This window comes from Gekko japonicus, unplaced genomic scaffold (genome assembly GCF_001447785.1).
Source record: "Gekko japonicus isolate JY-2015 unplaced genomic scaffold, Gekko_japonicus_V1.1 scaffold64, whole genome shotgun sequence".
Taxonomy (NCBI): domain Eukaryota; kingdom Metazoa; phylum Chordata; class Lepidosauria; order Squamata; family Gekkonidae; genus Gekko; species Gekko japonicus.
In genome coordinates, this window is record NW_015170277.1 from 1,483,734 (window position 1) to 1,505,189 (window position 21,456).

Below are 21,456 nucleotides of genomic sequence, written 5' to 3' on the forward strand. Positions count from 1 at the left end.
GCTGTCACTTCAGCAAGGCGAGTTGGAGAAATACTGGCTTTCAGACATGACACGCCTTACTTGTCATGACATGGCATGCACCTCGTACCTGACATCTCGTTCCTGCCAAAAGTAGTGTCAGAATTCCACCTACAGGCGGAGGTCTTCCTCCCGGATTTCTTCCCGGCTCCGACATCCTCAGAGGACAGACTGTTACACACATTGGATGTGAAGCATGTGCTCCTGTTCTACCTGAACAGAACCCGCCCAACGAGACGTGACTCCCAACTGTTCGTCTCCTACACACCAGCAAGGCTGGGGACTCGCATCACGGCTCAGCGCCTCTCAAGGTGAATTGCGGGTCTGATCTGCCTCTGCTACCTGATCGCCAAACAGCCATTGCCTGGCCCTATCAGGGCCCATTCAACCCGAGCTGTTGCGGCTTCCACTGCCTTTCTCCAGGGAGTTCCCCTAACGGACATTTGCAGAGCCGCTACGTGGGCCACGCCTAACACCTTCATAAGGCACTATGCCCTAGACGTCCGTAAGAACTCTAATACCAACATGGGACGTCACATTCTATCTTCGGCTACACAGGAAGGACCTGCCAGCACCCTCTTCCAGGTAGACCACTGCTTGCTAATCTCCCATGGGTGTGAAGCACAGAGACCACGTCGAAGATAAACAGGTTGCTTACCTGTAACTGGTAATCTTCGAGTGGTCATCTGTGCATTCACACCACCCGCCCTCCTTCCCCGCTGCTGTCAGCTTCTACAATTTTCATAGGGGTTGATTTGCGGCAGTTTGAAGGAACTGGCGGGATGTCCGCGCCCACCCCTTTGGGCATGCGTGGTGGGTTTCCTGTGCATGCCTGAGGTCTGGGCGCGAAAATCTGTTAAAGAGCTTGGTACAATGCTGATCGATCCAGCGCATGCACACTAGATCCCCATGGATGTGAATGCACAGATGACCACTCGAAGATCACCAGTTACAGGTAAGCAACCTGTTTTTCTTATGCACATCATGCAAATGCGCTACTTGGTGTCACGGAAGGGTCTGTGGCTCAGTGGAAGACCTGGTGCTTTGTGTACAGAAGGTCCCTGGAGAGCTGCTGCCATTCTGAGTAGGCAGTAATGAGCCAAGGGTCTCGTTCAGTATGGAGCAGCTTCATGTGTGTCACTCTGCAGTTTAAATAACCATACAACAGGTGATATGGGAAACTTGACTTGAGTTGCCATTCTTATTTTAGACCAATTTGACCTTCGTCGGCTGTGTGGGCATGTTGGATCCCCCCAGAATTGAAGTGGCTTCATCCATAAAGCTGTGCAGGCAAGCTGGTATTCGCGTGATCATGATAACGGGGGACAACAAAGGGACTGCGGTGGCCATCTGCCGTCGCATTGGCATCTTTGGGGACGATGAAGATGTCACCACAAAAGCTTTCACCGGCCGTGAATTTGACGAACTCTCCCTAGCTGCCCAGAGAGACGCTTGCCTAAATGCCCGCTGTTTTGCCCGTGTGGAGCCTTCCCATAAGTCTAAAATTGTCGAGTTCCTGCAGTCTCTTGATGAGATCACAGCTATGGTAAGTGTGTTGGGGACTAGCTGCTTGAGTGAGGAACAATGTGTGCTAGTTTTGGGGGGCGGTGGGTGGTTGATATTTGTTCGAAGTTAAATCCGGGCAGGGATGAAGATACAGGAGACGCTGATTGCATGAATTACTGATGAGAGTATGTTTGGGGGTGGGGGTCTCAGTTTTTGGTTGCAAATTGTTCTTATGTTCTAGCCAGAAGTAAGCATGTCCATGAGCATGCATGCATAGAGTTCCTTCCCCAGCCAGTCTCATAACCATCATGCTGTGGTTCAAGCAGAGTTAACACTCAGGCATCAGCCTGGTCCACTGTGTCACCTTTCACACGTTGTGCTGCAGACTGGTGATGGAGTCAACGATGCCCCAGCCCTGAAGAAAGCAGAGATTGGGATTGCAATGGGGTCAGGCACCGCCGTGGCAAAGTCAGCTTCAGAAATGGTGCTGGCAGATGACAACTTCTCGACTATCGTAGCTGCTGTGGAAGAGGGCCGTGCAATCTACAATAACATGAAACAGTTCATTCGCTACCTCATCTCTTCAAATGTCGGGGAGGTTGTCTGGTAGGTGCTGCGAGCATCAGAACATAAGAAGAGCCCTGCTGGATCAGACCAGTGAGGGTCCATCTAGTCCAGCTCTCCTGGGGACTGAGCCAGTGAACTTGGCTGTGCTCAGTGGAATACTGTGTGTAGGAGGCTGAAGGGGGAATGCCACGCCAGAGCTCATCCTTTTGATTTGTGTTCTTGGTATGATTTCTTGGTTTATCCCAAAGCCTGGAAGCTTTCAAGCACGGATATTTACCCTTCACAGTTATTTTGCTGTTTGGGGTGTTAAGGGTGAGGGAGGTCACTGGTGCGTGTAGCTTTCCGCCCTGCCATGCGCAGGACTGAAGCTCTTTCCTATAAGCAACCTCCATCTTGGTCACGAGATGTTAGTGCCAAAAGCTGGAGGGCAGCTGCTGATTTGGCTCGAAAGAACTCTGACCTGTAACATCACGGGTTGTGTCAAACGGGGGTAGATGGACACATGGAAAACCTGGACCCTACCCTCTTGTCTGTGACAAGGAGTCTTGGGCAGTGTTCCCTCTAAGCTGAGTTAGTGTGAGCTAGCTCACAGTTTTTTAGCCTCCGGCTCACACATTTTTGTCTCAGCTCAGGAAGGATATGGCTCCAGAACACACTAATTTATGCAGTAGCCAAATCACCTGCTCACAACTTTAATGCCGGTAGCTCACAAAGTAGAATTTTTGCTCACAGGACTCTACAGCTTAGAGGGAACATTGGTCTTGGGCGCAGTTGTGTTAAAAGTATTCAGTAACAGGACAGGAGATAATCCTGTGTGCTTGTTTTTGTTTTTTGGCAGTATCTTCCTGACTGCTGCTCTGGGTTTCCCTGAAGCTTTAATCCCCGTCCAGCTGTTGTGGGTAAACCTTGTGACGGATGGCCTCCCTGCCACTGCCCTGGGATTCAACCCCCCTGATCTGGACATCATGGACAAACCTCCTCGCAATCCTAAAGAGCCCCTGATCTCTGGCTGGCTCTTTTTCCGTTATTTGGCCATAGGATGTGAGTATTCACCTCTGGCTTTTGGCTCTGTGGGAGCTTAGGTAGGACAGAGCCGCTACTGTTCTTTCTCTCCTTGGCTTTAAAAGCATCATAGAACGGGGGGGGGGGGGGGGGGGGGCTGATGACATGGGACAGTTGGCGTTGGAATTTCCTTGCATGCTAGAAGTTGCCTGAACGCTGCATTCTTGTTGTGTGTGACTGCTGCATCCTTTTCTCGTAGTCTCTTGACATTTTGGTACTTGCTAATGTAGCCAGTAGTGGGGACCACTTCTCCCATGGTTTTGCAGCCAGTTTGGTGTAGTAGTTAAGAGCAGCGGACTCTAATTTGGAGAGCCGGGTTGATTCCGCACTCCTCCAGATGCAGCCACCTGGGTGACCTTGGGTCAGTCACAGTTCTCTCAGAGCTGTTCTCTCAAGGATAGTTCTCGAGAGAGCTCTCTCTCAGCCCCTCGTACCTCACAGAGTCTCTGTTGTGGGGACTGGAAGGGAAGGAGACTGTAAGCCACTCTGAGACTCCGAGTGAAGGGCGGGGTGTAAATCCAATCTCCTCTTCTTAAATTGAGTCTTCTAACCCTTTTTCTTGCCAGCCAGCAGTGCCTTGGGCATCTGACCCACTAAGAATGGCTGTGGCTAAAGGAAGCAGCACGTTTCCTGTTAATTTGGATGAGAGTTACGGATTTGGGGAGGGTGTGTGTAGAGAATTTGCCATATAAAAAGCTCAGCTACGGCAGCAGCTGAGGCTTTTTAAAAAAATGAGATGTGATCTTGGGAAGTGTCAGTTGCAGTGAATTGAGGGATCGAGATCTAAGTGTGGATCCTTAATTACAGGAAAAGAGCAAAGGTTACAAGTAAACTATTGTATGAAGGGGAGAGTTCAGGTGAGGTCAGCTAGTAGCACAGATGCTCCATTATTTCGCCTGCTAAGACGTGTGTTCTTTCTCTCTCTCGAAGGCTATGTTGGAGCTGCTACCGTGGGGGCTGCCGCTTGGTGGTTTATTGCTGCTGATGGTGGCCCAAGAATCACCTTCTACCAGCTGGTAATATTTCCTCTTCAATATTTCAAAAACACAAGCATTGTTAGAGTTCCAGAGCAAAGCTTACATTCTCAGAGAACAGCCAACTTAGCTTTAGTGTTAAAGTGAAATACAGAGAATCTCAAAATGGCTTTTTAAGAGACCACTATATTTTTTTTAACCTATGGCAAGATATAGTATATACAACTAATCTGATTTTTTTACCAGTTAAATTGCATGAGCTGTATTTTTATGTAGATTATTTTGATCAACAAGACAGGAGTATAGTTAGACTAACTTGTCTATTGCGTCTTCCAGAGCCATTTCCTGCAGTGCAAAGATGAAAACCCAGATTTTGAAGGTGTCGACTGTGTTGTCTTTGAGTCTCCGTATCCTATGACGATGGCTCTCTCTGTCTTGGTCACCATTGAGATGTGCAATGCCCTCAACAGGTGAGCGTGTTGAAATGGAGAGCAAAAGGATTTCTTTCCCTTCCCTTGGCTCTTCCTTGGCCGTTTTCAGACTCTGCACCATTGGTGCAGCAGCATGAGTTTTTAAATGCAGAAAATCCTGCAGTTAAAATTGTCTCATGCCAAGATGTATTTTATGGAATTCAGAGATGGCTCTAAAGGACTTTTAGTTGGAGGAGAGGTCTGGAATTGGCTGAACTCTGGGATGGGTGGAACTGGTGTGCCTCTTAATTGCCAGTGGCAAGAAAGGAAGAAAGGTCACTGTCAAAGATGTAGTGCAAAGTTAGGTCGACCTCCAGCCTTACTCAGCATGGAAACTGTTTTGGCTGGGGAGAAGGACTGAATATGGCACACCCACACTCATGCCCACCTTGGGACCTCTGCAGCTGCCAAACAGAACCCGGGCCAAGTTTCTGCTGGCAACTGGGCAAGGAGAAACTCCGCCCCTGGAGACAATGAAAATGCAGCGCCTCAGAATTATGCTTGGCAGCATTGATTTCAGGAGTGCTGTGGGCAACTGTGGCCTTGTCATTGGCCCACTGAAGAAAGGAAGGAAGCCGCAGGGCTTCTAGAGGACTAGTGGAGAAGGAACCAGTAATCATTCACACACCCGTGTGTCATCTCCATCCATTGCAGCTGAGTCACGTGATTTTAATTGTGAATTGTTTTTAATTTGGGGGGTGGGGTTGTAAAGGGCTTTGGGAGTCCCCAGTTCAAATTGTAGCTTAGCGATGAGTTCATTCAGGTAGCCTAAACAAACTGCCTTTCACAGCCTGTGTCCCTACTGCACTAAATGGACGACAATACCGATCTACCTTGCTGGATCATTTTAACACGCACTATGTACATGGACGTTTGAGGGGTATTAGGTGTACTGTAGGCCTGGTGTTGGTTGCCTGTCGAGGAACAGAGCAGCATGGAACACTTGAAGCCTCACGTCTGCACCGTTTCCCTTCCAGCCTGTCAGAGAACCAGTCCTTGCTGCGCATGCCTCCGTGGGAGAACGTCTGGCTGCTGGGTTCCATCTGCTTGTCCATGTCTCTTCATTTCCTCATCCTCTATGTGGAGCCACTGCCAGTAAGTTTGCAAAGACACGTCTTGGGGGAGAATCTCAAGCCAAAGCACGTCTTCCCATTCACCTCCGGGATATCTATCTTTGCCTCCTAGCGCTGTTAAAAGGGCTTTTATAATTCCTTTTTCTCTTCTGTTCCCCAGCTGATATTCCAAATCACACCCCTGAATCTGACCCAGTGGCTGATGGTGCTGAAAATCTCGCTGCCCGTCATTCTGCTGGATGAGACACTTAAATTTGTGGCGCGTAACTACTTAGAGCCTGGTAAACATAGTATGCTGCCTGCCACCAAACCACGACCTCTGTCCGCATGCACTGAAGGGATTTCCTGGCCGTTTGTGTTCATTACCTTGCCCTTGGTTATCTGGCTGTACAGCACAGACACTAACTTTAGTGACATGTTCATGTCTTGACCTGAAGTGATAACCGTTTGACAGAAAGATGTTTAACTTAAATCAATTTTTTTATTGTTTAAAGCAATTTGTCTTATTCTGCTGAATTTTCACATGAACATATTTGCTGGTGACTGAGGTTTCATATTCCTAGATTTTTGGGTTTTCTTATTTTTTTCCCCCCTGACTCCAGTAGGGGAGCAGTATCCCCCCCCCTCTTTTATACACAACTAGGGTGTCCATTGACATGTACAGAGAAATTAACACTATTTTATGCAAATATTTTTTGTAGAGGAGAAGCATGTACAGTGTTCTGTTTAATAGTTAACCCATCCTTGTAAAAACAAAAGAATAGCGTTTTGCGGGGCTGGGGGGGGTGCCAGTGGACACTATCTAGCAAACTTCAATTGGTAGCAGATTTTAGGGAATGAATGTTTTTTGGTGTGTTTCTTTTTTTCCCCTCTCAAAACTAAAAGCATGCAGTTGTGTGTGCATTCTGCATGGTCATCTAATCTTAATTTGTCATTCAGTTGGGCTTTTTCTGCACTGGGCAGAGTATACTGCTACCTCAGTATTTCCCCCCCACACCCTCCGCCCTTTCCGTTCTTCTCCCCATCTTTCTTCTCCTTCCTCTTTCGATATTTTAGGTTCTAACTTAATTTTGTTTACACCCGCCTTAATGAGAGGTATGTCTATTCTCGCTAGTGCAGAAGAGAACCATTCCAGGTGGTGTTGTATGGTGGTGTTCCCCCCCATCTCCCCTTAACACAAGTAGGGATTTTTTTTTAAAGATTATTTATTTAAATGTCTTATTTTTATTGTAACAGCATTGTTTCACCAGCATTGCCTGTTCTGGGAGGGTGGGGGAGACGGCTGCCTGGATGGGACATCAAGCAAGGAGTGGAAAAAATAATAATAATAAAAAACATCTTTTTATTGAGAGATTTCTATGGCTGTCTTTTCATTAAGCCCCAGGAACCTGAGTTCCTTTTTAATTATCTATAATTTTTTTGCACGTGTCAAACTTTTTTTTCTTTCTTTCTTTTTTTTTTTTGTTTGGTTTTAAAATCTGAGCATTTGGTAATGGGACCTGGAAGCAAACAACTCAGAATGTACACAGCCGGAGTTCTCGCTGGGTTTGGTTTTTTTGTTAAACCTCTAACTGTCAGTGACACATTTTGGCGTATAGTCCGCTGGCCACGTTCTTCTAGCCTGATGTGGAAAAAGTAACCAAGTTTCTGTGTGTATGTATGTGCGTGCGTGTGTGTGTTTTGTAAAATCTGTAAATACCACATGACCAAATGAACATATTGTATAGAACTATTTTTTATTTTTAATGTGGCACTAACCACCGTCATTCTATTAAGATAAATGTTAGCGCATGATGTCGTGTTTTGCCCCTCCAAACTGAGTCCTGTACCAACAATGTGTAAGTTCATTAACAGTCCTAACTGTGTGGTGTTTCTCTCCAATGCCTTCCAACATTCATCGACTGAAGTGAGTATTTCTTTTCCATTTCACCATTCCAGTGGTGATGTGCTGTTTTAAAAAAGAAAAAAGCATATGCTGTATACATGTCAAAGAATAAATGCTGATTTTTTCCTCCATCCCATGCTGCGTTTTGTCAGACTTTCTGCTGTGCTACATTATTATCACCACTCTTCACACTCTTACATCCGGTAGCAGAAGGCCCCGATGACTTAAAGCACAAGGGCATTTGTGCCTGCAATTTCTATCCGCTTAGTCTTTAGAACTGACCCAGTGGGAGCTGTGCCCCAAGAGGCTCAGAAAATTGCAGCTTTTGTTCTGAAATTGCACTCATTTCTCCATTAGCAACTGTCAACATCTCTAAAAAGGCTTTGTGGCATGAGCTTTTTCCAGAGCCTTGAGTCATAGGTGTCCGCCCCCACCCCCACCCCCCGGCAGAAAAGAAAAGAAATGGAGGTTGGAGGTATCTGGATCCCCAGTCCCAAGTTGCTTATCATGAAATGTAGCTTTGGTGGTGTTGGAGAGCTTCCCATTTTGTTCAAAGGTGTGCCAGCTGTAACAGGTCATGGCTCTTGCCGTTAGATTTCTAGGCAGTGTGCTCTTTAACAGGACAGTTCCTTGATTGTTCCTACCGGGCAGAGACTCTAATGTGCTGCAGAGAATCAGTAGGGTGACCCGTAGCCTGGCTTCATGCAGAAAGCCCATGGGGGCTGTGTTTTGGCAAACAATGACATGTGCTGGCTTCACTTGCTACGTCACTTGTTTAGAAGGAGGATCGATTAAGGTTGGCAAGAGCCAGAACCCTGAACACTTGATGGATTTCTGATTGTGGCATTTCAGAAGCTCCGCGATAGAGTTAAAGCCTTTTTGGGGATGGGAGCCAACACCGAGGCAGACATTCCAAACGACATCTTGAGCTTTGATGGGTTTCCTTGCCGTCTGCTGGTGGCCAGTCTTTTGGCCCAGTTGCCACGAGTCAAGCCCAAAAGCTTTAATCTGTTCTTCAGTCCCAGCTCCTTGACTTGTTGTGCCTTTCCCTCTGGGCTGTTGACCTGGGGAGCAGGTGCTAGCCCAGTGCCAGGAGAGGGTAGGTAGAAAGGCAGGTCCGACTCGTATGGTATAGCCAGGTCCGTGGGCCTCCTTGCATCATACAAAGCCTCTGTGTACCCAACCCATTGGTTAGCCACCCACAGTCCACCAGCTGTCATGACTTCACACAGCAGTCCTTCCTCTGAGGAATTAGGCCTGCTTCGGATGTAGGAGAGTCACATGGTAGAACAAAACATTCAGTGCTGGACTCCTTCACCCATAGTCTGCCAGGATGTAGTCCATTTTTTCCACCTTATTTGCCTTAAGTGTCCAGTTTGCCCAGTCTCTTCAACTTTTCTGCATTATGACCTTTGCTATGGAAACCCATTTTAATAAGCGAGGGTGACAGAAAAGCATAGGTGGAAGACTAGATGACTCGCACTAGATGAAAGACCAGCTTGGTGGTCATGGGAGGAGTGTTATCTGGCTGGGTATGTAAACAGCTGCCCTTCCAAACTTGGGGGCTTGGCCCACTGTGTGCTTTCTCTCACACACATTTTGGCTTTGCTTTCATGAATCTAGATTTCTCCAAAGTTCAGAATTTCTCTTCTGATGTATGCCAGTTACAGGATATAGGGAGTCAGGGTTAATTCTCTACCCCTCTCCCGTGCACGTTACTAGTAGGTATGCCTTGCTGGTCTGGATCCCATGTCATACTAGTGGGCTGCGTTGGACATGGATTAATGGGCATTAGTTTGTTCCCCTCATTTCAAACAAAAGTGAACTTCTGGCAGTGTTAAGGTATCTTGCTGTTCGTACCCCCCATCCCAAATAAAAGAGCCTTGCAGAAATGCCTATTGGGGAAAACTAGGCAGTGAGTTTAGGTACAAAGGCATAGAAAACCCTGTATGTCTGTCTCTACAGCATGACTGCATGCAGAGACAAGCATAACCAAATCTAGGTATAAAGGTCTGCATGGGTTGGTGGCCCATCCTTCACAAGAGTGGTGGCAGCTTGCAGTGTAGACAGACAGGGTATGGAAATGGCTCTCCATTTGCCTATCCGGGTTAAGGGACTTTTTTGGTGGGTGTACAGATTCTTTCAACAAATAGGGCTGTTTCTGTTGGGAGAGTCTTAAAACGTTTTGGCGTGTACAGTCTGGCTTCTGCCTTGCAACCTTTTCCAGTTCGGCCTTTCACATTTCTGGCTGTGATACATCAAGGAAGTCTGTATAGCACAGGCCGAGCCACAGCTGAGAAGTTAGGCCGTGCTGCGTAAGGTCAGTTCCTACTTTTGCCCATCAAAATGGAACTCCAGCTACAAGGTTCAGGAAGACCGTTGCTTGAGACCTTTGTGAGCCTCTGCTCGTTGGCAGATAACGCTGGGTTAGATAGCCAGTGGTCTAACGAGGGACAAAGGAAGTTCATATGCCTATTTTTCTGAAGCATTTCTACCTGTTGGCGTAGAACACGCGTAGATAGCTGGGTCAATGGTCTTACTAAAGCGTAAAGCAGTTAACGTGTTGATACGAGCAATTTTCAAGCCCCCCCCCCTTAAAGCATAAATATATTCAACGTTCACAGGACTGAGATAGGATTCCCAGAATATTTTCTTATAAATTGATGTTTACTCTTTGTCTTAAGGTGGGTTTTTTTAATTCTTGTGTAAAACTCCTAAAAGATTGAGTGGTGCTTTTCAAAAGAGTCAGTATCCATTGGGCAGGGGGCCTTAACCCGTGGTGATAAAATGCAGTACAGCAGTCCCGGAGTGTCTCCCGTAGACACAGCTCATTAGATAGTTGGATGAACAAAGGGAGAAAAAGCAGGGGCGATTACAGGATGGTCGAGGCATAGGTAAAACAACCCAAATTGTCTGTCCTTGCACCTGTCTTGTTGATTTCTTGCACTGCTTAATCATTGTTTCCCTAATCTCTGCTAATTGTGTTTTTTAAAAATTAACAGTCAGGACCAAGATTACCTGCATACTTCTTAACAGACTCTGTGGGGCTGGGGGAGCCAGAAATATTCTACAAAAGGCAGCTAAAAAAAAAAAATTCATAATGCCGGGCTTGCAGCCTGAATTAGTTGAGACCTTTCCTCTGATCCTCTGCTGGCATTTCTGGTGGAAAAAGCTTGTCCAAGATAATTCCTTGGGGGCCATCAGCCCATGGCCCTTGTGTTTATATATAGCTTTTATTTTATTTTTTAATGGGATTTGGGTACTGTATTTGGAGAAGGAGGGAAAAGCAAGATCCTGTAACATATACTGTTATGCCCACAATACTTTTAGCAATTTCCCAGGTGCTTCTAATTGCTTACACATCCTTTAAATGGACTTTGGCCCCTGGAAAAATCCAGATAAAATTACTAGAATCTGACACACAAAAAAGATATTGAATAATCAAGCAATGCAGAACACCGTTGCCAAGGAAAAGCTGACAGATCTGGCCAGTTTCCTTGTTCGTCTGCACGGGAAATGTGTAGAGGTGGGTTGATGAAGCCAGTTTTTCTCCCCCAAACTTGACAGCTTTTGCAGTAACAAAGTGAAAGGAATTCTTAGGCTGTCCAAAGGTTCCAAAGACACCTTTAAGATCGTTACAGGCTTCTGGTAGGCTTGGCCAAAAGCACGCCTGGCTGTTAGGGTTGATCTATACAAGCAAGTACATCACTTGATGACGCTCGGTTAAATGCGGTTAAAATGAATAGTGCCACATACCGAACAGATACTTGATGAATTTAGGATTCTGTCCGGTCAACAAGTGATCTAGGTGAATGTGCGTACAACCTTCAGTTGGTTCCCATGGCAATAGCAAAAAAAAAAAATCCACTTTGAGTTCTGGAGGGGAGGAGCCAAGACCCTGGAAAGGAGTGATCCAAAGGAACCTGCTGCATCCACGGCAGTACCTTTTAAGGGAATGCCTGATCTGCCGGACTCTTTTTTCATTCCTTCCTTATGCAACAGCTACCAAATCAAGATATTTGGCATTTGGTTGGTCTCCAATAATCAGATCCTCTGACAGAAGCTCCCCAAGCTGGGGGGGGGGGGGGGGGGGAGTAGAAGATAACATTGCTCGGACGAACGCTCTCTCAGCTTTTAACTGATTCATGACTTTTCTATTAACTTTCACTCTCCCATGGGGAAAATGGGAGGCCGGAAGTCAAACTTTTCATATTTTCCGCTATCTCTGTTGAGGCTTTTGGTTTGTTTTTTTTTAAGTCTTGCTTTTAAGTCCTTTTGATCCATCTTTCCGACTAACGTTACCTTTCTCTCTCTTTCTCTCTCTCCTTTTTTTTTTCCTTTGCAGCAAAACTGGAGTAATCCTTAGCCCTAAGCAAATTTTTACAGAAACGTAAGATTAATTTTTTTGTTGTGTGCATGCGTCTTTAGCTACGCATCTACCGAAAACATCTGCATGAGTCTTGTAAATGAAAACAGAAACAAAATTCCCTAGGGAGGGAGGAAAAAATAGAACTGAAAACCCATGTTCTGTGAAGGAAGTGTGTGGTGCTCTTGAAGCTTCAATTCATATACAGATCTACAAATGTGCAATATAGTTTTAAACTGATTAAAACAGACCTCTCTGCGAGGAAGTTTTTGGGGTTCTTTGCTGCATGAAGACAACAATCTCCCTAAAGCAAGAATTAAAAAGAGTGGTGATCGGCCAAGTGTTATTCTCCTTTTTTCATATTTCGTTGTGTAAAATGTCATAGTTGTACAATATTGGACTGTAATGCATGCTTTTCAGTTGTAAGTAGCCAATAATCTCTATTGTATCTTAACAGGCCACTTTAAACAGCTCTGTACAATATGCAGTTCTATTTATACAGGTTCATTGACAACGGTACTGTTGTTGAATGTTTGAGAAATTGTTAAAACAAACTTCAGTTCCATAACTTCAGCTTTTTAAAAAAAATATCTTGGAGTGTGCAAATAGACTTATTTTGCACTGTAATAATGTAACTTATTTAAATCTAAAGCAGTAGACACACGTCGGTGCAATACACATGTTGTGATGGCGTTTTATCTTAACAGCAGCAGAAGCCTAATAATGAACTTAAGTTCATAAAGCAGCATGTGTGACCTTTTTTTTTAGAAGTTGTAAATAACATTGGTTGTTCTGATTCAATGCCGACAATAATGAGCATCACACCTACCATCCTGGTTTCAGGTAAAATAAACTTATTCTATGATACACCGTTGGTATGTTGTTTGGATCGACTTACTTTTGCCATCAGTACATACAAGTTTTGAGTGCCTGATTCTTTATGCCGGGTGTCCCCAACACGGTGCCCACCAACACCTTTCCTGGGGCCCACCAAGTGTTTTTAGAAAGTGGGGAGGGACAGGTGGAACTTTTACCAGGCAAGACTTGTGACTGGCTGTTGGAGAAGTTGATTGGCTGTGCAGATTTTTTTTTTAAACGTTGCTTTGGCAGCCATCGCCACCACAGCAAAAGGGTCTTCACTGTGACTGAAGGTAAGCTGCAGCAGCCATTTCGTGGCTGTACCCAACACATTGTGTAAGAATCCCAAAGGTGCCCACAGACTCAACAAAGTTGGGGAGCCCCTGCTTTATCTGCTTACAAGCAGTCATATTACACATTAAATAAATGCTAGAATTCTGGACTGTACCATGTGAGGTATGAAGGTGGGTTGCATTTAGCTGCGGTGGCTCAAGTGGTTAAGACGCTGAACTGCAGGCTGTGGAATGTCGGTAGTTCAGCAGTTCGAGACCCGGGTGCCGCATGACGGAGTGAGCTCCCGTCTCTAGTTCCAGCTCCTGCCAACCTAGCAGTTCGAAAGCAAGAAATTACAAGTAGATAAATAGGGACCACTTCGCTGGGAAGGTAACAGCGTTCCGTGCGCCTTAATGTTTAGTCATGCCGGCCACATGACCACGGAAACGTCTTCGGACAGCGCTGGCTCTACGGCTTTGAAATGGAGATGAGCACCGCAACCCTAGAGTCGGACTCGACTGGCTTTCGAGCAAGGGAACCTTTACCATGTGAGGTATGAAGGTGGGTTGCATTTTTAATGATCATCCTGCAATTTTTTTATGGTATAAAAAAGATGGATGACATCATAAGCTTTTGTGGACTGAACACCACAGTCACAAATTCTTTCAGAGCTGTTCTCTCAAGAGCTCTCTCAGCCCCACCTGCCTCACAGGGTGTCTGTTGTGGGGAGGGGAAGGGAAAGGAGTTTGTAGGCTGCTCTGAGACTCCTTCGGGTAGGGAAGGGCGGGGTATGAATCCACTCTCTTCTGCTGTTGCCACTGCTGCCGCTACAGTGTTCGCTGGGGTTGGCTTACGAACCTCTGGATGGGGCTAGAGTTTTCCCAGAATTGCAACTCATCTCCAGGCTACAGGGAGGAAACGGCAGTTTTGGAGTGCGGACTCTAGCACTGTGTCCTTACTGAAGTCCCTTCCCTGGGAATTTTCCGAGACTGGAGTTGGCAGCCGTAGTGGTGGACTTCAAGCCAGGAGTTCTGGGTGCAGATCGTTTCATGGCTGAGAGGCGGTGACCAGCCAGATCTGCAGTATTGTTATGAGGCTAAAAATGGGAGAAAGGAACTCTATGTATGCTTCTCCACACATCTCAGAGGAAGGGTGAAGGGAGAAAAATGTGGCTGAGGTATGCAGAGAGAGGCGTCAGTTCTTGGATGCGCGTCATGTTGGCTGGAACCCAGAACACTCTTCGCTAAGAGTGTGTCCTCAAGGGGGGGTTGAATGTGTTTCCCAACTATTTCTAAAGCTGAGGAGAATTCCGAAGCCAGCTTGAGAGAGGGCCAGTCGGTCATTCAAAGCAGGTCTTCCTTCTCAGTATCCATGTTTGGCTGCTTTCTTCTGGCACGATGATTGCCTGAAATGCCATCTTCCCTTCCTCTGTGCGGGTGTGATCTGTCGGTTTAGGGCTTTGGGTAGGCCCGTGTTTCATAGCATTTTTAACATGTTTTGCTTTGTATAAAGAAACCTGTAATGATTTCTTGTTTTGTGTGTATTTCTTTAAACGTTTAGTGTGACTTCACTAATGTAAGGAGAGTGATAGAGGGAGGTACGTGTGATGACTGAGAGTGTGAGAGGAGAGATGTCTCTGTGGATCCTGTGTTCTTGAAGAGACGAGTGTGGAGAGTGTGTGTGTGAGTCTGCATGACAGAGGAAGCAGTTGGAGTTCAGCCTGTGTGGCCATATGAGAAAGTTTAGCCTGTGTGGCTAAGAAAGGCAGAATTTAGCCTGTGTGGTTATGATGAAAGTTTAGACTGAGTGTCTAAGCCTGTCAGAGTTAAGTTTTGTTGTTTGAGAGACTGTGTGTGACGCCAAGCTTTGTCAGTTATATTTTCTTTCTTCAACATCAGTTCAAAAATACCCAGAAACTTATTTTGTTCTTTTATAAATAAATCATTATTTGTTTAAACTTATCCCGGCAATCAGAACAGTCCTTCCTCAGGGCCGCATAGTCCTCTGAAGCGCCCAGACACTGGGTCGTTCTACCAAAAAAGAGAGATTTGGAATTTTTAATTCCTGGTGGTAGGAGAAATCTACTAAGTTCATGTACACAGTGAGTTTTAAAGGAGAAACAGTCTCCCCGATAAGTAGAACGCCACAAAGCCGTTAAGACATTTTAATAAACTACCTTTCTCAATTGATCTTTTTTTTTAAATGGTATGAACGATATTGTACATAGCATTATTGATTTTCCAAAGGGGGGAATAATCCTTTTTAGGCATGTCTCCATCCATCTAGTGGACATGAATTAGAAGCGTGTGTGTGTGTGAAGTGCCACCAAGTCCCAGCCAACTTATGGTGTCCCTGTAGGGCAGAGGTGTCAATCTCATTTGTTATGAGGGCCAGATCTGACAAATGTCACTTCGTTGGGCCGGGCCATGTGTGCCACAAAATGTAATGCCAGGTATTGGATATATAAACTTTATAAACTCAATTAATGATAAATCAAGATGGGTATTGTAACGATTTCATGTTTATTTGTGTGTGTGTCTTTAAAAGTTTGGTTTACATTGCTGTGTGAAAGTCTAGTGTGGTTGAAACAGGCAAGTGGTGTGATTGGTGAGTGACAGAGAGGGGGAGGGGTTTTGGAATGGACGCTGTGTGGATGATTGGAATGTCTATCAGGAGTGACTGTTGGAGATGGTCAGTTGATGAGAAAGAAAAACAGTTAGGTAGTCAGCAGAGAGTGCTGTGTAAAAGCAGTTGATAGGAGTTTTGTTCTGAGGTCTCTGAGAGAGAAGCATTCCTGTGTGGGATGAATTTGTTCTGTGTGATATCTGAGAGAGCGCAGCATATATCTTCAATAAGGAATCTTTAAAGTTCTGAAAGCAGTTAAATTTACAAAGAGATTAAACTGTGTGGTTGCCTAAGGAAGAGATTCCTGTCAGCACTAAAACTGACAGTGTGTGTGATACAGTTGACAAATATAGTTACAAGAACCTTATTCCCAGCCAGTTACATAATATCCAACCTTTAGTTTTGTTCCTCTTCAAATAAATCCTTTTTATTTAAGTTTATCCCAGAAGCCTGATCCATTATTCCTCAGGAAACACATAGTTCCTCGAAAGGCAAGACCCTGGGTCACAATACCAAAACCAGAAACAGAAAGTATAAAGGTTTGGAAAGCCTAAAATTTTCCTGGTGGCAGCCAGATACCCATAGGAAAATAAAACATAAGAACACGTTTAAAGTAAAACTAGACCTCCCCAGAGAAGAGGTCGTCACAGGTATCCATGCTTGTCTGCAGCAGTAGAAAAGAGCAGGAGTCCAGTAGCACCTTAAAGACGAGCAACATTCGTGGCAGGGTAGTTTTCATGAGCAGTGACTCACGAAAGCTCATACCAAGTAACAATTTTCTTTTTACTCGAAATACAAACATTCTTAAACCCAGGGCTTTTTTTGTAGAAAAAGTCCAGCAGGAACTCATTAGCATAATAGGCCACACCCAACAGCAGACACTCATTAGCATATTAAGCCACACCCTTGACAGCACATTAGCATATTAGGCCACACCCCCGTGTTACCAGAAGTGTGGTCATCCAGCCACACCCACCTTTTGCTTCTTCTGTTTACCTTGTAGTCAAAACCCACAGTTGTTTTTTTTTGGTAGCAGGAAATCCTTTGCATTTTAGGCCACACACCCCTAATGTAGCCAATTCTAATGAGTTTCTGCTGTTGGGTGTGGCCTATTATGCTAATGAGTTCCTGCTGGGTGTAGCCAACTCAGGAGCCAGCTGGAACTCCGTTCCTGTGCGTTCCTGCCCAAAAATAGCCCTGCTTAAACCATTAACACTTTCTTAACGTTAACATTTCCTTAAAGTATCTCCCCGATGCCCACCCTTCCACCTCTACTGCCTGTTATGCTGGGGCAGATTAGCCATGAAGCAGACTAAGGCACGTGCTTAGGGCACCTGGGCCAAAGGGGGCGCCACAAAGTTGGGGAAAGGATGAAAAAGCTTTGTTTGTACAGTCTATTGTGTTATCCTATGAATAAATTTTAGTATTGCTGCAACCTGCATTGCATATCTGGACAGACAGGTCAACCACTAAAATGGACTGGATCAGTGTGGAAAGGAGGGGGGCACCAAGATCGGTCAGTGTTGAGGGCAGCCAGTGAGCCTTAATCCGCCCCTGCTGTTATGCCTGGACCTTATGCACGGCCTCTGTCATCTGGCAGTAAAAAGCAATCAGTTGTTCGTGGGCCAGATAAGAGCCCTGGAATGGGCCGCGGGCCATACGTAGAACACCCCTGCATAGGGTTTTCGAGGCAGGAGACGTAACAGAGGTGGTTTGCCATTGTCTTCCTCTGCATAGCAACCCTGGGATTCCTTGGGATTCCTTGGTGGGCTCCCGTCCAAATACTAACCAGGACCGACCTCCAGTTAGCGTCCAAGATCTGGCTAAGCTAGGCTCTCCAGATCAGGGCAATACAGATTTACAGGCTCTTTTTCCGCTGTCCCTCATTTCTCATTTGTTTTAGGGGTATATGAGTCACTGCTCATGAAAACTACCCTGCCACAAATGTTGTCAGTCTTTTTTTTATATATAAGGGGTATTATTATTATTATTATTATTATTATTATTATTCTGAACAATATATTCAACAGTACATTCAGAACACAAATTAATACCATGCAATAATCAACATTCTCAACCCGTAAGAGCCTTTTAAAAATATAACAGATCTTTGTAATAAGAGTTGTTTGGGATCACTTCTTCGTCTAAAGAAAAGTCACTAGAAAATTAATAGCAGCATTGTTAGCAATTGCACGAATAACATTAGCCCAATATTGGAAAAACAAAAATCAACCTACTCTTCAATGTTGGCAAAATAAAATCTGGGAACACTTTGTATATGGTAAAATAGTCTCTCACCAAAAGGATTTTCAAGCGACTTGGTTCCCAGCAGTGTTGTCAGTCTTTAAGGTGCTACTGGACTCCTGCCCTTTTCCACTGCTACAGACAGACTAACACGGATAATAGGAACACTGAAAGCTGGAGTTAGCCGGCAATCCATCCTACCACCTCATGAATGCAGCGTAGTGAAGTGTGAAGAAGGTGACAGGGCTTGACTGCATTGGTCCAGACAGCAGGGGCTCAATCCCAGATTCTGTTCTTCCCTGTTAGAAAGGAAAACAAAAACCTGCAAGTGGTAGGACTGGTCCCGTAGAGGGAAAGGCTCCATCACTTTGTTGCATTTATTTCCCGCTCATAGGGCAGGGTTGTCAACTGGGTTGGGAAATTCCTGGATATTTGGGGGGTTGGACTCCAGAAAGGCCGGGGACATCAGCAGGGTGTATAATAAGGCCGTGCCACCGAGTCCTCCCTCTGAAGCAGCCGTTTTCCCCAGGGGAATTGATCTCTGCAATCAGGAGAACGGTTGTAATTCTGGGAGGTCTCCAGGGCCCGCCTGGAAGTTGGCAACCCTAGCGGAACCTTCCTTCATGCAGAACAATGAAGAGGTTATGGCCCTTCTGCTCTCTCCTTGCTCCTTCGTTCTCCTGACTGTGAACGAGGCCTCAGACGGGAAAATCCCCTTTTCAGCCTCCTTCCTCAGGCCCAGCTGAGAAAACCAGACATGTCGGTAGCAGGTTGGTGTTTGTCTTACCATAGATTACCTCATGTTATTTCTCCATTTACCTCAGAAAGTGCCTCAGGTAATTGGACCCCTTTCAAATCACTGGCCACCTTGATACTTATTGAGTGACCTTATACTTTTGATTAGGGCTGCCAGCCTCCAGGTGGGTACATACCCCAAAACAAAGAAACACTGTGATAAAAATAACATTTAATAATTCATGTATATATATGTATCTGTTCAAACTTGACAGTATTGCTTAGGAAATTCTGACATATTCAAGGAAAAATCCAACATCATGATATTCTCTATGACCACCCGGTTTTATACTCATTTCATTCGTCTTCCTCAGGAGTAATCCTCCAAGGCTGGAAGGTGTAAACCTCTTGATACAGCTTAACTTCTTTGGCATGCAGTTTAACTTTTTTTTTTTACTGTCTTGCAATTATTGCAGCTGAAATTCTTTTTCAAAATGTCCTGAAACAAACATGGTTATTGAGATTGGGAAGAGACATGCAGTTGAATGGAATATAGCATTGTAATAATTTTAAATTATTTTTAACTTGAATAATTTAAACTTCCAGTTCCATTAGGAGCAAGCCAGTTTAATTTCTAGAAGTAGAAAATGGCTGCTTCGAAGGGTGGACCCTGTGGCGTTGTACCGTGTTGAGGCCCCGGCCTTCCCCAAACCCCGCCCTCTCCTGGCTCCACCCTCAAAGTCTCCAGGTATTTTCCAACCCAGACCTGCCAACCCTACTTATTGAGTAATTCTCCCTCAGCTGAACCTACTTCACAGGATAGCCAGGTTTCATTTCAGTAAAAAGGGGGAGCAAGATACTCCACAAGATTCAGACCCATGTTTCAGAATATATTCAAACTTGACCCACCCACCCCCCAGGTAATTTTAAGACCATTTGTTGAGAATGTTTTCGTCCCTCACAATTATTATAGCAAATCTTACCCATACGGGCCATGTTGTACCTAGGTAGCAAGGACAGGCTGATTTTCCGGAACTGTGGCCTGCTCCTCTTTTTAAGTTGTTTTGTGGCCTTTTCTAATTGCTGTGGAATTTGTACGCTTTATTATTTGATTTACTGCAAGCCACCTCGAGCACTGGAAAGGGGAGAAACTATTAGTTTTAATCGTCATCCTCGTTTTAAAAATAGTTTTGCTTTAAATGAAATGGTTGGTGCCTTTGACAGCCAGCGCTTAGTCCTATTTAAAAAAAAATTTTAAGTAACATATTTAAGTCGCCAACTCCTATCTGTCCAGTTAAAAGAATCTTGGGCAAAAATTCTACTCAAGACCTTCTAGTCAGAATATTCAGTCCGAAATTCAGAACAGATGACTGCGGGTGAGATGGAATGACGGTCTGTCTTTAAAATGGCCAGCTCTGGATTAGGAGATCCCTGAAGGTTTGGGTTAGTGCCTGGATGGGGCTAGGAGGGAGCTCACTGGGAATTTGATGTCAGTCTAGGACTTTAATTTCTCCTAGACTCTATGGAATACCAGAGCCTGCCCTCTGAAACTGTCATTTCCTCCCGGGGAACGAATCCCTGTAGTCTGTAGATCAGTTGTAACTCCTGGAGAACTCCAGGACCCACCTGGAGGCTATCAACCCGATTTGTCTCCTCTTCAGCCATCCACAGGTTGGTGTGAAGGCTTACACTCCTCACCATGCAGAGACCCCCTGGCTGATGAACATGTAGGGCTTCTTGATGGACTATCGGAGAGCTGAGCACATAAGACTGAATCAACAGAGGTGATTCTCCACCTCATAATCACCGGGATTATCGGCTCAGGAGCATTGGCAGAGAACATTGAATAGCGATGATGTGGGAATAAAGTGTTCCGAAAACATCGCCGACTGTAAAAACAGCGCAAAGCTTGGCTGGCCCACTTACAGTCCAACAGCTGGAGAGGCTGAGAAATATTTAGCCTCGTCCCTCCCCCTCGCTGTTTTCCCTATTACGGTAGGATTCTTCGGTGTGAAGTCAGCCCAAATCTGGGAAGTTTATAAAGTGGTGAGTCACGTGGCCTTTCTCGCAGCGGATGTCTCTTGCCCCCCTTCTCCGTATAGGAAGTTCATTTCAGAGCAGCCAGCTTTGACGGCAGCAGTCCTGCCCTCTTAGATAAGGTTTTCCACAGCAGCTTTTCTCTTAAATTGGCAGAAGAGTAGCGGGGGAAATTAAGGCAGCAAAGATTAATCCAAGTCTCATGAAGCGCACGGCCGGACCGTGGGAGGGGTCACTCACAACAGTAGCACGACAAACCCTTGCTTCAAAACAGCTTTCGTGAACTGATTTCTATCCCTCCCTCCCCGCCAAGGCAGGCTCAGGGCGGCTTACATAAAAAATATAAAACAATTAAAACAAGAATTAAATAAAATCAGAACAGTACAATTCTAAATAGAATAAAACATAAAGTGCTAGTTTGTATCAGATGGCAGGCATTAGCAGCATCCTCAGGCGACAGCCGTCTGACATCATAGTCTGGGTTAAATTGGCTGTTAACAATGATGCTAGCATTAGGGCCAGGGCCTCAGTTTCTTGGGTGCGGCTACCTAATCGAAGGCCTAGTGGAAGGGCTCCATCTTGCAGGCCCTGCAGAACTGTAAAAGGCCCCCTGGAGGGCCCTGATGTCCTCCGGGAGCTTATTCCACTAGTATGGAGCCGCCACTGAAAAGGCCCTGGCCTTTGCCACAGCCAGACTGGCTTCTCTGTAGGGTTGCCAGCCTCCAGGTGGGCCCTGGGGATGTCTCGCTTTTACAACTGATCT

General features: G+C 45.4%; 1 protein-coding gene across 2 annotated transcripts in view; it reads left to right on the forward strand.

The window, feature by feature from the left end:
• The window catches only part of ATP2A2 (ATPase, Ca++ transporting, cardiac muscle, slow twitch 2), a 65,345-nt gene extending 52,659 nt beyond the window's left edge, over positions 1-12,686 (forward strand). Inside the window, exons 14-21 of one of the 2 annotated variants that reach the window (XM_015417689.1) lie at positions 1,229-1,564; positions 1,910-2,130; positions 2,930-3,132; positions 4,084-4,169; positions 4,464-4,597; positions 5,575-5,692; positions 5,831-5,951; positions 11,901-12,686. In XM_015417689.1, coding sequence (XP_015273175.1) covers positions 1,229-1,564; positions 1,910-2,130; positions 2,930-3,132; positions 4,084-4,169; positions 4,464-4,597; positions 5,575-5,692; positions 5,831-5,951; positions 11,901-11,914 — 1,233 coding nt within the window. In that variant the 3' untranslated portion in view covers positions 11,915-12,686. Of the gene's footprint in view, positions 1-1,228; positions 1,565-1,909; positions 2,131-2,929; positions 3,133-4,083; positions 4,170-4,463; positions 4,598-5,574; positions 5,693-5,830; positions 7,709-11,900 lie in introns of those variants that run through there. The other variant, XM_015417688.1, reaches the window with a different exon arrangement.
• The last annotated feature ends 8,770 nt before the right edge of the window (positions 12,687-21,456 follow it).